Here is a 16160-nt window from a genome sequence, read left to right on the forward strand (position 1 = left end):
TTTCAGATGGATTTCTTCCCAAACACATAGGAGATAGCCTGAAGGTTTGGGGTTTGGTCAGAGGGCACTTGACTCAGGGTCACTGGGTCAGTGAAGGGCCTGGGAGAAAAGATGGTGAGGATGGAGAGGAGGGGATGGGTGGGGTCCCTGAAGCCAAACTTGTCTTCCTTTATAATTGTGCCTGTGGCCAATTGTGCATGTGAACAAACAAGTGAATAAGCAAAGGGAGCTTACGTAAGAACAAATGAAAACAATGGTGCAACACGCCACCTGGAGAAGGAGCCCAGGGAGGGGTGAAACTGCAGGGCCATAGATGGTGGGAGTGTGTCCCCTTCAAAACCCAGAGCCAATCTGCCAGCCCTGCCACTGCAGGGAGGGACACGGCCTCCTGGAGGGAGGCCAGCATTTCATTCCTTTACTGCCAAGGCGCGTCAGGGAGAGAGGCACCCTATGATAACCATCGGCGGAAGTTTTGCAACTCAGTATGTGAAGTCTTCTGAGGGCTGAGCAGCACCTGCATCTTTGGGCCGGCCCGGCATGGCAGCCGCGCATGCCCCTAGGTGTACCCAGCATGGGCGGAGGGCTGAGGACTCTGTGCCGGAGATGAGTCTTGCCAAGCAATGAAGCCAGGGGGGCCCTCGCAGGACCAGACGCTGCTCACACATCCGGGAGAACTTCTGCACCTCGTTCTGGGCCTGGGGCCCTTTACCAGCCTTTGGGGCTGCCTCCTGGCAGAGCTCAACAGGCCCAGGCACTGCCTGCCTGAGCCACCTGTGGGTGCCCCAGCTGACCGGGAAGAGACGGCCACATTCCAGGCTCCTGGCTGGCAAGGAAGCTCAGCAGCAAGTTCCAACAGGAGGCCGGCGCCAGCTCCAGCAGGCCGTGCTGAGGCTGAGGGGTGACTGCTCCCCACCACGGGAGGCCCCAGGCTGAGGAGATGGAAGAACAGGTGTTCAAGGGGGACCCAGACACCCCTCATTCCATCTCCTTCTCCGGCAGCGGCTTCCTGTCCTTCTACCAGGCTGGGGCCGTGGATGCCCTGCGGGACCTGGCCCCTCGGATGCTGGACACAGCTCATCGCTTTGCGGGGACCTCGGCAGGCGCCGTGATTGCAGCCCTGGTCATCTGCGGGATTGAGATGGGTAAGGCCATTGTTCTGGGTTCCCTGGGGAGCCTCTGGGGATGACTCCCCAAAGTGGAGCCTCAGGATTGCTGGGGGGTGCTTTTGGGAATAAAGCCAGGCCTTCTGGGCATCAGGAAAGGATGAGGTGGATCAAATGGGACAGCGGGAAGCTACGACGTTTGAGGCTGGTGTCTGCCAGGCCTCTGTCTCTGACCTACCAGGTGACTTGGACCCATCACTCCCTCTCCCTTGATGCTCTTCCCTGTGAGGCCCTGTCTCCCGGGGCCTGGGTGAAGGAAAGGCAGGATCCCCCTCAAACATCTTGGTCTCAGAAGTTACACCATGACACAGTCAGACACGGGGTTGAAATGTTCTGCCTGGGTCTCGTCCAAAATGCAGATAGCCTTGGCAAGGTCAGTACTTCCTGTCTTTGTCACCTTGGTGGAGATAGATTTGTCAGACCCGCTTTCAGTTGGCTGGATTGGTGAAAGCCAGAGGGAGGGGAGGAAGCTGGGAAGGACATGGACTCTCTTGTGTCACCTCCTGCCTTGCTAGTCCAGGGGCCCCGGAGAGAAGGATGGGGCCACACTGTGGACCCAGGGGGCAGATGCATTCCTAGCAGCCCCGGACAGCAGGCCTAGACCTAGTCCCAGAGACACCCAGCGTCCACACGGGCTGCCTGAGCTCATTTGTTCACTTACTGTGCTGCTGTTCTGTGCCAGGCTCTGCTCCAGGCACTAAGGACAAAGCCCTGTCCCCAGGGAGCAGACATTCTAGGGACAGGAGCCACATAACAAACATCAAACCAGTAACCTTCTGATTTCACATCGGGAAGTAAGATCTATGAATGAAATTACTGCAGAAGAGGGTCAGAGAATAAAGCGGGGGCTATTTTAGAAAGGGTGGCCAGGAAAGCCCTTCTGCAGGAGGTGACATCCAAGCAGAGACCTGAGTGATGTGAGAGAAAAGGACATTTGCACGCTCTGATTCCACTCCGAGAGAGGTGGGGGCCTACACAGGCTATGAGGGAGGAAGTGTGGGGGAAGGCTGAGAGCACACACTCCCCTTGGGGCTGATCCCAGCTCTGCCATTTCACACTACGGACTTCAGCGAATTACTGAAGGCTCTGTGCCTCAGTGTCTGCATCTGTAAAGTGGAGATTCTACTAGCACCTAATTCCTAGGGTAGAAACAAAGAGGCTTTTGTAGATCTAGGCCACTGATGAGCACAGCAGGTAGCTGGGCGGTGAGGGAGGTGAGCAGCACTGGATTCAGGATGTACTTTGAAGGGAGAGCCAAGGAGACTTGCTGAAGGGCCAGCTGCAATGTGCGAGGAGGTGGTGTCTGGGGCACTTTCCTGCCTGGGGGCGGGGGCCTGTGCGCTGGTGGGAGATCTTTGTCTTTGTTGTAAAGAATAGTAGTAATGCCCGTGCACTGAATACCTCTGGTTTTCAAGATAATTTTTCTTTTCAACAAACAGATTCTTTCTTACTGTACAAAATACAAGCAATGCAAAAGTATATTGAGTAAAAAACCTCTCCACTGACCCCTCAGCCCCCTCATCCCCAATCCCACTCTCCCTTCTGTCACCAGGGCTAAGGGCTCTGCTTAGATCCTTCTAGGTCTTTTTTTATGCACAGAGTTCCCTATGAATGTGGCAGTTGATGCTTCAGTCACCCAATGGACCCTAGGACAGGCCTCCAGAAGGGGTTGGGGGGACATCCCCCATCCCTCGTTGTGGGCTCCCAGGATTCCTGCCTGTGGAGACCCTGCCTCTGGGATTCTCTCCCTTTCCGGATGCAGGTCACTCACCTGCTCCACTGCCCCCGCCCTCCTCACATCTTTATTTCAACTTCTTAAAATAACTACCTGAGAGAGTCAGTGGTGTCTTCATCCTTGGGCGTTCAAGGGCTTTTCAGAATTAACTCGACTCAATGAATACTGCCAAAACCTACGTGGCTAGGCATGGACAGCAGGAGAGAGGAACTAAAACCTGTGAAAGGGACACTTAATTGTGGGTGTGACTACGGACTGGATTGTGGGATTAAAGGAGAGACGTTCGGGTGGGGGGTGAGATGCGTGTGGGACCCCCTCTTTTCACTCAGTAACCGCCCCTGTGAGATGTACCCACGTCACTCCAGGCTACTTCATTCATTTTAACTGCCATGTAATTTACTATAAACTAGCATTTCCTTTATGTCAGGCACCGTTCTAAGTCTTTGGGATGCGAGCTCATTCAGTCCTCACAACAACCCTCCGAGGTAAAAACTATTATTATCTCCATTTTACAGAGGAGGAAACTGAGTCACAGAAAGCGTAAACAACTTGTCGAAGGTCGTACAAATAGTTCTCGGTAAAGCTGGGGTTTGAACCAAGTCTGGACAGAATCTACACACTCACCCTTTAAATCATTCTGCTTCTTGAAAAAGGAGTGTCGGGGTGTAGATGCCGGTTGTATAAATGGTGGCGTCAGGGAGGTCTCTCTGAGAAGGTGGGGTTTGCACACAGACCTACAGGAGATGAGGGAGGGAGCCACGAGAATACGGGGACACCATTCTACACCGAGGGACAAGTGACTTATGTCATGTCCCATCATCAGTTAGAAGCAGAACAAGAACCGGGACTCAGGCTCCTGACATTATTCAAGGCTTTTTACCTCTTTCAGCATATATTCCATTAAGACTATACAGAGGGTGCCAAAAAATGTATACACATTTTAAGAAAGGAAAACTGTATTAAAATTGTAATACTCACTATATACCGATAACAAAAGACGACTACAAGTCATGTCTGACTTCTGAAATGACAAGAGGTGCTCAAAGTGGTGACCATCAGCGCCCAGACACTTCTGATTACGGGGAACTCCTGCTTGAGCAGCACTGACCAAAGTGTCCACTTGTATACATTTTTTTGGCACCCCCGGTATATATCATGGTTCATTTAGCTATTCTGTCAATGGACACGGCCAAGTTTTTGTCATTATAAATAACACTGCAACGGGCATCGTTGTCTGTCTGCTATGTCCACATGGAACCTTTCCCTTGGGCAGGCATTACGTTAACTATACCAGGCTTGGCTTAATGACTCTCCAAAGTCGTCGTGCCAATTTAACCATGAATTTCCCCACAATGTCATCAACCCCTGGTACTGTCAGACTGCACAGGTTTAATTCAATCTAGTTTTAATTTAATCTGCATATCCTAATTACTAGTGACGTTAAGCATCTCTATGCGTTATATATTGACCACTTGTGTTTCCTCTACTATAACGTGCCTGCTCAGGACCTTTTCCCATTTTTCTAATTTAACTTGTAGATGGTCTTTCTGTAGTTTGTACACTAATCATCTGTCAGTTACAGACATCGCAGCTGTCTTATTTCACTCCATGGCTTGTCCTTTCATTTTGTTTATGATGTCGCCTGTCATTCAGAAAATTTCAATTTTAATGAGTCAATGATATCAATCTTTCCTCTTACAATTTCTGTTTTTTAATATTTTTACTTTGTTACAATGATTTCTTCTATATTTCTTTTTTCAAAAGTTTTAAAATTTTGTTCTTTCAGATTTAGGTTAATCTACCTGGAATTTATTTTACGGCTAGTTTGAGGTAGAAACATAGGTTTTTAATGATTTTGCCATGTGCTAACCAATTATCTCACACCATTTATAGGCAGCTCTTTCCATACTTGTTTGAAATGCTGCCTCTGGCTTATTCAAGTTCCTGGATTCTCAAGAGTCTGTCCCGGGAATCTTTCTTCTCTTCCATTGGCTAATTTGTCTACTTCTGCACCACATCGCACTGTTTTAATCACTAGAGCCTTATAATAAGGGGCACATCATATAATGCAATCCTTCTCCTTCTCCTGTTCCAATTTCTTCTTCAAATATTTCCTCTGTTTTTCTTGACCCTTTGTTTCCCCCATGTGAAAAGCTCTGTTGGGATTTTGGTTGAAATGACATCTTTCCATTTATTAACAGAGTCTATCGTTTCTTCTGGACATTTTTGTCCTTCAATAAAGATTTTGTATGTGTTTTATAGATATATTAGTTTTTGTTGCTATGGAGAATGGGATCTTTTTTCTATGGCATTTTCTAAGCTAATTGATTATTGCTGACGTAAAGGAATGTTGACGTTTTTGGCATATTAATTTTGTTTTGAGCAAGCTTGTCGAACCTTCTTAATAGTTCTAAAAGTTTGTTGGTAGATTAGCTCATATTTTCTGTGTAAACAATCACACTATCTGCTTATAACCAGAGGTTTTTCTCTTTTTAAAAAATTCTTCAACATGAGGCCCCCAGGGCTTTTCTCATTTCCAGCCTCGGGTTTCTATCCTGAGATTGTGTGTTTTGTTCCTGTGAAAGCTGAGGCAGCAGTGGATTCATCTTCTAGAGATGTGTGGCTAGCTCTGTGATAGGGCCAATTTGGGGGCATATAAAGATGTTTGTAAAAGCACTTAACACAGTGCCTGGTTTTTATTAGAAATGCAGTAAACATTTGTTCATTCATTCATTCCTCTGAGAAGAGACGGTCTCCATGACAACCAGTGGGTGATTCAGGATTTCCAATCTGGTCAGAAGTGGGGCTGGGAACTTGCCTCAAATCTTCACTTGCATATATATTGAAAAATAAATTTTTTTCTTATCATAGAAAGAGGATTTGGTGGACTTAAAACCCCACCCCACTTATACTACTACTTTGGCACCTTTCTCCCCATAAAAATTGCATCACAAGCCAATCCTTTATTCATTCATTCATTCATTCAACAAGGGTTGAGCATGCACGAGCCTCTGCAGAGGATACAGAGATATAATACAGAATGACACTCTGTCCTTGCCCTCAAGGAGCTTACAGTCTACTCAAACTCAAAGGCAACCACCAGGTAATCATAATACAAGGAAGTTTCAACTGGATGTTAGAAAATTAAAACGCACAGGAGTGCAAAGGGAGGGACAAACGCCTCCAATCGTGGAAGGCCTCATGGAAGGGGCATTTGAGCTAGTGCTTGAAAGGTGAGTAGAAGTTTGACAGGTAGGAACAGGTTGGGCAGGAGCCTCGGCTTCTAGCGAGGACTTGGCATGACAACAAATATAGTCATGCAGTGGGGATGTGACGCCATCCGGGGGCAGAGAAGTGTGCAGGCCGACTGGTGTCCGGGGTTGATGTCAGTGTCAGAGAGGCGGCTTCTGGCTCAGCAAGAGTTGTACAACATGGAAGGGGCCGTTCCGGAGACGGGGAGCACCTGCCCTCCGTGCCTGGTTGCTGCTCTAGTGGGTCCTTTTCATTTAGTGTGGTGATTAAAAGGACCTAGAAACCTGAGGTCTCCAGGTTCCTGGACTGAATCCCACAGTGAGAAGTATTTTTAATCAATTTTTTTAAAAAAGTTTATTGGGGAACAGTGTGTTTTTCCAGGACCCATCAGCTCCAAGTCAAGTCGTTGTTTTCAATCTAGTTGTGGAGGGCGCAGCTCACAGTGGCCCATGTGGGAATCAAACCGGCGACCCTGGTGCTATGAGGGCTGCACTCTAACCAACTGAACCAACGGGCCGCCTGAGAAGTATTTTTTATATTGTGACGCAGTGAAACATAAATCTAAAAGAAAAGTTTCATGATAGACTATTTATTATCCTGTATGCCATAGTTTTGATACACTATACTAGTCTATAAAAAACAGAAATCTTCATTAAATCAATGATCCTCAATCTCGGCTGCACATTCAAATCACTCGGGGACCTTTTAAAATGTTCATTGCCTATGCTTCTTCCAAACAAATTAAATCAGGATCTCTGGAGGTGGAATCCGGGCGCCCAGGTGATTCCAATGTACACCCATGGTTGAGACCCAGTGTGCTTTGTAAAACTAAGATGTAGCGTCTCCCGAAGAGACTATGAATGCCTGACCAGGCAGTGGAAATGGGTCAGGCATTTCACATGGAAACCTGTAAAATGCCCATCACAGTCCTGAGTTAACGAAAATTCTGTGTCTGATGAATAATTAGTTTTCTATGAAGGCCTCTGGCTGGGCCATAAATGAGTAAGACTGAATTCAGTTAAAGGGCTGGCCTACCTCCTTCCCTTAGCCGATCCCCACACCCAATCCATTTTTCAGAGAAGTGGTGGAAACCCTTGGCCCAAAGCTCCTCCCGGCTCTTTTTTCATGTTATCTCCCACCCCTTTCTCGTTAATTTTCAAAACAGCTTTATTGAGATATAATTTACATATCATACAATTCACCCATTTAAAGTGTACAATTCAATGGCTTTTAATATATTCGCAGTCGTCCACCCAACATGACAATCAATTATAGAACATTTTAATTATCTCCTAAAAGAATCCCCGTACTCCTTAGCTGTCACCCCTCAATTCCTCCATGCGCCCAAATGCCTGGCAGCCACTCGTCTACTTTCTGTCTCTATAGCCGTGCCTATTTTGGACATTTACTATAAACAGGATCATACAGTATGTGGTCTTTCGTATCTGGCTTCAAGATTCATCCATCTTGTAGCACCTGTCAGTATTGATTCCTTTTTATCGTCAAATAATATTCCATATGTAGAATAAACCACATATGGAATAAACCACAGTTTATTTATCCATGCATCAGGTGATATACATTTGGGTTGTTTTTACTTTGGGCTATTATGAATAATGCTGCTATGAACATTTATGCAGTTTAAGATTTTTAATAAGTTATTAGTGGGAAAATTTCGAACATATTGGAAAGAATAATATGATGAACCCCCATGAACCCAGCATCTAACTTCAACCATTAGCAGCATTTACCAGCTGGGTTTCATCTACACACTCCTTACCCTGCTTTGTTTTGTTTTTTATATTTTTTATTTGGAAACAACTTTAAACTCAGAAAGCTGCACGTAGGCTCACCGAGCTTTTCTCCTGCAGGAGCGTTTCAGAGCATGTGTCTCTCTGCACGTAAGGACTGTGAGTCTGAGGAGAAGCCCAGGGGAGCGAGGCTGGTTGATCCCCCACAGCACAGGCACCTGCCCTGGTGGCTGATCCCCTGCTGGGTCAGGGGAGGGAGGAAAGGACTGAGCTAACTCTCAGCTGAGCTCACCGGCTGATTTTGTTTTGATCTCAAACAGTAATTGTTTTCCAGTAAGTCTCACTCTGCCTTCTCAACAATGCCAGCCTCAACCTCCCCCGACAAACACACAAACCTCTCAATGAAGTATGAAAAGAGTGGGTCCTACGATTAGGGCTGACGTTGGGAGCTCTTCTCTCACGGTGGTCTCAGGATGTGTCCTATCTCTGTGCCTTTGTTCAAGCTGTCCCCACTCCCAGGGATGCCAGCTCCTTTCTTCTCTCCCTCTGTTACGTCTCCCCATCCCCCAAGGCCGTCACCTCCTCTGACAGTCTCTTCTGATTCCCATCAGGCCCTAAATCCTTGGTGCTCCCACAGCCAGCTGGCTCTGAGATAGCACTGGCCTCAGAGACCAGAATCCCCTGGGAAAGAACACTGACTAGAAAGCAGGCTTTCTGGATTCTGAGAACAAAGGTTACATAAGTGCCCTGCAGTCAGATTGTGAGCCTAACGCATTTTTCTTATATGGTCTTTCAGAGTGGGGTTTAGTAAGGAACAAGGTGGGGTTCAGACCAAAGCTGGTCTGACCCTGAAGTCCAAACTCTCTCCACCCCTCCCTTCCCTCTGGTCCCAGGAACGCACTCAGCAGTGAGTGACTGGAACAAGCCACCCTGAGCCTCAGCTCAGCTACTGTACAATGTGAGAAAACAATGCCGGCCTCCCTGTCCCTGTGGCTGCCTCTGGGAACCAGCAGTGGTCCCTACACATGAGCTGTGCAAACTGAGGGATTGATACTGTAGTTGCATTGGCTAGGACAGCAGAAGCTTCAACAAGACACGAGCATTGCTTGCTCATGTGGTCTTTATGCTCCAGCCCCGCAAGGCTGGACTGGTGGCTCCACAGAATAAGGTCCCAGGTTCCTTCCATCATGTTGCTCACGGTCCAAGGGGGCTCCCTGCCATGTCTGCATTCCAGCTAGTCGGAAAAGGGTAGGGGGAGGTCACGCCTCTTCCCTTTAAGGGCAGGCCTTGGAGGTGACACACATCAATCACCTTACATATCATGGATCAGGATTTAGTCACATGGCCACACCTGACTGCGGGGGAGTCTGGAAATACAAGTTATTTTGGGAGGCCATGTGTCCACCTAGAAATTGGAGGTTCAATTACTAAGGAAGAAGGAAAGAATGGATACTGGGGAAAACTAGCAGTCTCTGCCACAATTACAATAATTGCTGATAGGATGGTGATGGACAGACTCTGTCTCTGCCTAGGACCAAACCATGACTCCATAACCACAAGGTCAAGTCCAGACTGGTGGCTGGGAAAGGGCTCAGTGCTGAACCACTGGCAGGCTGCCCACCTGGAAGCTGGGGGCATGAGTGTCTCATCCTGCTGGGAAGCCTGAGCAGTGCGTCAGCACCCATTGCATCCCCTACCTAGAATGACCTTCTCTTCTTCTCTCCAGAGATGTCACCGCCTCCCAAGAACTCTCCTATTTTGCGCCACTGCATGCTCTTTCCATGACCTCTAGTTTGCCCACAGAACCTACTCACCTATTCTAGCACTTGATGACATGCTGTCTTAATTGTCTCAGATGTCGTTTCTCATCTCATCAACGAGATTGATTGAGCAATCTGAGGTCTTATGCGTCCCATGCTCCCACAAATTGCTCCTCAAAATAAGAGCGGCTCAATAAACTCCTGACAATTGCTGGATGTTGGCAGGCATGCCACTAACTGTCTTTGCAATGTCTATTTTGTGGTTTACCTGGCTCCTGGATAATTTTCTACAGTTATGGCTATGACTTATAATACTAGCATGTCACAGAAGGAAGGTCAGTGTCTCCAACTCCTTCATTTTAAAAGTGATTGTATTTAGACTTTGGGAGAGGAAGAGACTAGTGGGTGGTGGACATCACTTTGGCCGATGGTTTCCAAACTGTGTTCCAAGGAGCCCCAGGGTTCTACATGGCAGGGAGAGGCAGGAGCGAGGAGCAAGGAGAGGACACGCTGGAGTGCTGGGGCCAACAAGTGTAGCCCTGCTATTGTCCGTCTTTCACATGGGGGTTCTTTCTAACGTTTTATTTAAAGAAAGTACACCAGTGATGATGATGATGGTGATGATGATTTTAATTTGGCCACCATTTGAGCCTAATGCCCTCAATGTGCAGGCAAAGAAGTTGAGGACCAGATCCTGGCTGAATTACAATGGTAAAACAGACCATTCACCCTTCATTCATTCTAAGTCCTGGGGATCCAGAAATGAACAAGAAAAAGTTGTCTGCCCTCATGGAGTGACCTTCTCTCGGTGAAATCAAGCTGTAAATAACCACACATGTAGAAAAGTGTCAGCATGCACACTCAATGGAGAAAACAAAGCAGGCGAAGGGCATGGTGACTGATTAAAGCATGACATTTCAGGCTGGTCTGGGGAGGTCTCTCTGAGATGGAAGGAAGGGAGGGAGAGCCACGTGTGCTCTGGGAAGAGTGAGTGTTCCAGGCTGGAGATCAGCAGGTGCAACAGCCCTGCGGCACAATCGTGCTTGCAATCTCGGAAAGGAAGGCAGCTGTCCTGGACAGGACATGGGCTTCCAAAGGACCTTGCAAAGCACATGAGAGGACCCGGGAGCAGTGGGGGCCGCAATCCACAAAGCTGAGCACACAGGACCAAGCACAGCTCCTCCCGAGGAGAAACAGGACTCCATTGGAGTTTTGGTCTGCCTCGCACACTGGTCCAGCCCTGCCGCCAGCAGCTCCTGCCTTCCCAGTGACAGAAGGCTTCCTGGGGCCCCGGAACCAAGGGCAGCTGAAGGCATTGTTATCACTGGCACGTGGCTCAGGTGTGTTCCGGGCAGTGGGCCCACTGGGGACTCAGGAGCCAGGACTGGGAGGACAAGACTACGTCTGTGAGAACCTTGGCTCTGGCAACTCCCTTCTTGGGCCACCCGCGTGCCTGTTTTTGTCACTCAGTCAAGGAATAAGACACCCCAGGGTTGGTGGCGAGTGCAGCTCCTCAGGACTGGGCTGGAGATCCGCAGGTATAACATCCTGGCGGTGCAAACGTGTCTGCATTCTCGGAAAGGAAGGCAGCTGTCCTGGGCAGGAAACGGGCTCTGCCACTAACCGCTGTGAGTCCTTGATCAGCCGGTGACCTGCCTCAGCCTCTGTTTCCCCATTTGTAACATGGGGTGGGAACACAGCCCCTGGACACTACAGTGAGGAACAAAAGAAGTCACAACAAAAGAAGTGCCTGGCAAGTTTTAGTCACAAAGGAACTCTTTGATGAATAAATGATGAATGAATGGAAGAGTAAGTGAAAAGCAAATTATCTTGAAATAGAAAAGCATAGGTAAAGCAGCATTTTTCAAACTTAGGAAGAATGTCCTAGGTAACTTACTAAACATTAAAAGAAAGAGCACTGGACTCCAACCTGGTCTGATTAATATTTTAAATACTGTAATTGTGGGCTCATCTGCTCAAGGGATTTGGTTTTTCTATGGAAATTCTGTGTGGCCTGGGTGGAGGAAGGACCAGTCTGAGCTGGTTTGCAGTGGTCCTGGCCAGGCACCCAGGGTAACCACCAACTCAGGACCAAGTTTCATGGTAATTACCCTGTAGGTTTTGTCAATCCAAGCTCTACACCACACATAATGCAGACTTGGAGGTTTTATGGGAAATTGTGCTTTTTTTTCTCCTAGAGCCCTGGACTGAGACAAGCCACTGGCACCTTTCATTGGGACAGCAGTTGTTGCAGGGTCCTGGCTTTAAGCAGGGGAGTCTGTTCAATGCCCCCCCACACAGCCCAGGGCCACAGCCCCTGTGCCTGCCAGTTGCTGGTCTGATAACCACATCATCAGCTTTCTCTTTCGTGACACTGGCTTTCAGTTCCTTCGTTTCTTCTTTTTCTTCTTGTGAATTCAACCACATCTCACAATTTTATTCTGTATCAGGCTTTTAGTCGTTGTTGTTGTTCCTAAAGCGGAAGAGTTCCTTTTTTCAGCTATACTGCTGGAGCTACAAGTCTCTCCAACGTTCTTTAAGACATGAATGCAAACCTCCATTTTTCCCTGTTGCAGGTACATGTGCGTGTGTGTGTGTGTGTGTGTGTGTGCGTGTGTGTGTGTGTGTGTATGTGTGTGTGTTGCTCAGATGAAACCTGGAGGTCAGTCCTGGTTGCTGGGTGCATTTTCAGAATCAAACTGTCTTCATCAAAAAATCATTCCCGGAGTTATTTATCTGCCTGCGATGGCAACATTTTCTGTAAAAAGGTACCCCGTCCTCATTCACATCTTAGCGTCACGCCAATCATAGCTATTTCTCACGCACTCGCAATGTGCCAGACCCTGTGCTCAAATGTTGCAAAATCCTCGCACAACCCTGTCAAGTAGCTACTATATTTATACCCAAGTAGGAAACAGGAATTAAGAGACATTAGATAATTTTCTCAGGTTTATACAACAGAGCCAAGCCTGGGATCTCTTAATTTCTACATTTTACATCCTCTTTCATCATGATTTCAGAAGTTGCTTTGCAAGCAACACAACAGCTTTCCTGCCAAACTCCGTGGGCCAAGCTATCATTTGCATGCACATTGGTTAAGAAAGTGAGATCAAATGACATGATATACGCAAAAAAGACTTTTTTATAACACGCTGTAGAAATGCTGTCACCCTGTAGTTATAACTCCCCCACCACGTTAGAATGAGTATCTTTCAAGTCACTCAAACTTGCATTTTATATGTGTAACCTCTCCAGCCAAATGGATCAAGATTTATTTTCCCCAAACAGTCCTTTGGGCTCCTAAGTGGAAAGGACTTGAATGGAAACTCTGGTAAAACTGTAAGTGTGTTGGTTACACAACAGAAACATCTGACTGGCTATTTGGAAAGCATCCCACGCAGGTGACGTATGTCATCCTTTCCCACAACAGCAGCAGCAGGCATTAACTGAGCCCCTGCTGAGTGGCAGGCACTGTGTGTCTAACAGCCTTGGTTAATCGGTGTTGTTTTCCTGTAACAATGCTAAACTTGGTATTCACTACTGTCAGATTTAGAGAAAGGGTGCTGATAGCACAGGTAGTTCCATATATCCCTCACCCAGCTTCCCCTAGTGTTAGCCTCTTACATAACCATGGGGCATTTGTCAACACACAGCCATCAACATTGGTACACTACTATTAAGTCCAGATTTCACCAGTTTTTCTACTATTGTCCTTTCTCTGTCCCAGAATCCAATCCAGGATCCTGCACCGTATTGGGTTAGATCCATTGTTAAACCAGCTCACTCCGAGAGTATTAAAATAGTGTTGTTTTCTTTGTTTCACGTTGGCATCAAATTCAGCAAAGATAGTTGCGCTCCATTTCCAATTCTACAGGGAAAACAGGTAAACAAACAATAAACAAACCTCTGGACCATTCAAGTCAGGAGTTGACCCATGGATCCTGAGGGTAACCCAACTGTGTCCTTGTGACGACACCGCCACATAAGAGCGAATCTCTTTCTCAGCCCTAATTCAGGGTCTTGAGTCCATCGATGTGGGGACAAGAGTTAGGACCAGGCTTGACAGAGCAGACTGCTCTGTGGTTTGCCCCATCACAATGCCAAATCCATCTGAGTCACTGAAGAATTCCACCTTCCTGAGCACTGGTCAGAAAGATTCCTATCAGCTCAGTAGAGAAGACACTCTTTGATCTCAGTCTTCAGTTCCTTCCTTCCTTCAGTCATTTTTCTTCTTTACCATTCATTATTTATTTATTCAGCAAGCATTTATTAATTCCCTACAGTGAGTGTTCCAGGGACTGAATTAAATGCTGGGGCTACAATGCGGAACAAAACAGAAATAGTGCCTGCTTATGGAACATTAGATAATGAATGTATTCCTTCTTGCATACCTACTAAGTGTTCAACACTGAGCTAGGCAATAATGGGGGAGAAGGGTGTTCTTGATATAGACCGCGTCCTCAGAAATGCAGTTAGCTAGAGAGATAGGACTGGCTGCTCAGACAGCCTGAGATAACTGGTGGAGACAGCAAGCAGGGGGGGAGAGAGCTAACAGTGGGGGTGATCAGGGCAGGTGGTAAGGAGAAGGCCCAGATCTTAAGCTGGGCTTTAGGATGAGGTCTGCATAGATGGTTAAGAAAAAAAAAAGTGTGTGTAGGGGGGAGAAAAGCAGGATTGTGCACTTTGTGTGAGAGAAGAGAGAAGAGACAGGCCTGGCATACTTTTGAAGATGTGCTTTGGGTTCTGTTGCTCGAAAGAGAGTCTGCAAGGGACATCTGAGCCCTTAGAAGATGTGCCTAAACTAAATCCTAGAGAGGTAGGTCCGGAGAGTTTTCATGGGACCAGCCCCACGCCTCATAGTGGGAAACAGAGGCTCTGAGAGGTGGAGGCAGTGAGCTGTTGTGAAAATTGCACTGGCTTTGGGATCCTCAGGACCTCAAGGCCTGGCTCTGCTCTTTTTCAGCTATATGACCTTGAGCAAGTTACTAGTTGAGTCTCAGTTTCCTCATCTATAAAGGAGAGATCACCATAGTACCTACCTCAAAGGAATGTCATGAAGATTAAATGAGACAATGAGGTCTCAGACCCTGACACAGCACCCAGCACCAAGGAGGTGCCAATCAGTGGTAGCTGGTAAAAGCAGTGAACGGCAGGGTGGGTTTCATGAGGACTTCCAGACTCATGTGACATAGTTGGAGTGAGACTCAGGTAACAGACCCAACCAACTGAGGTCTCGGATGGCTAGAGCAGTGTGTAACTCCAGTCAGCAGACATGAACTTTAATTAGCATGGTTTTGAAAGAGGGAGGCCTGGGGCTCTAATTTGAGCAAATTCCAAATGAGGACATACTCTGAGAGGACCTTTTTCCTCAATAGCAGAGCCTCACCTGGCGGTCCCTTCATCACACACACACACACACACACACACACACACACACACACACACACACACATATTATGACTAGAAGGTAACTAGTTCCCAGCTCTTGTGTTATCCCAGTGTCCCCTCAGTAGTGCAGGGCGAGTCCATAGGGTGGTAGGATGGGCCCCAGCCTGGCGGGGGGGCAGTATTAGTTTTTACCTTGAAGCAGAATCCCAAAGGGAATTCTGCATCCACACACACACACACACAAAAACAGAGAGAAAAAAAGCAGGGGCAATGGCCCTGACAATATTGTGAGCTTTCAGAGAACTTTCTAGACACATTCCCTTTCTGCCTGTTTCATCTCAAGGATCAGCAGATCCTTCAGTGAAAAGTTGGGGAGATTGTGCCTGGACTCTGGAGAGGCACATGGGGCCAGCGTGAGGGCTAGTCTCTGGGAAAGAGCCTTACCGCACCTTGATAAGAATCCAGGTGAGGAAACAGTGCTAGGCACTACTGTTTCCATGGCAACCTAACAGAAGACAATCTGAACTTTCAAAGCCAATTCTTTAGTAAACTTTTAAAGCCAATTCTTTTTCTTAGGGTAGAAAAAGGTATATGTGGATTGTTATCCATAAAAAAGTATTGTCTTTTGATTTTTTTTAAGTGCTTACTAGTGTTTTGCTTTTGGCTAACGCCTATAATGCATTCAGAACAAAATAGACAAATTAATTTTCTCATACATTCTAGCTCTGGCTTATGCTAAGGTAGACTGTGAGACCTTTATTCATTTCTCCATCCATCCATTCATCCAGCCAGCCAGCCAGCCAGACATTCAGCCATGCATACTGAGCTTCATCTTTTTCCTGAACTGGATTTCTTACTTGTAAAATGAGAGAATTGGTCTAGGTTAGTATTTTTGACTTCGGTTCCTAGAATCTTAGGAGTTTCAGGGGCTTTCTTCCTAGAGTGGGGTGGAACAAACAGACAAGTCTGAGACCCTGCGTGGCTTCAACCCCGAACAGTCCTGATTTTAACTGTTTTATGTATTGAGTTTCTACTTCAGATTTCTTTCGAACAAAGGCTCCCTGACTGAAAAATCACTGCCCCAGAGGGTCTCTGTGGACCTTCCAGGGGC

The 16160-nt window shown here is 47.1% G+C and overlaps 1 protein-coding gene across 2 annotated transcripts in view; it reads left to right on the plus strand.

Moving 5' to 3' along the window:
- Positions 1–383: 383 nt before the first annotated feature.
- PNPLA1 (patatin like phospholipase domain containing 1) overlaps positions 384–16160 on the plus strand; it is a 43089-nt gene continuing 27312 nt past the window's right edge. For both annotated transcript variants that reach the window (XM_033094183.1, XM_033094184.1), the window contains exon 1: positions 384–1142. In XM_033094183.1, the coding sequence (XP_032950074.1) occupies positions 938–1142 (205 nt within the window). In that variant the 5' untranslated portion in view covers positions 384–937. The remainder of the gene's footprint in view (positions 1143–16160) is intronic.

This window comes from Rhinolophus ferrumequinum, chromosome 3, assembly GCF_004115265.2.
Source record: "Rhinolophus ferrumequinum isolate MPI-CBG mRhiFer1 chromosome 3, mRhiFer1_v1.p, whole genome shotgun sequence".
Taxonomy (NCBI): domain Eukaryota; kingdom Metazoa; phylum Chordata; class Mammalia; order Chiroptera; family Rhinolophidae; genus Rhinolophus; species Rhinolophus ferrumequinum.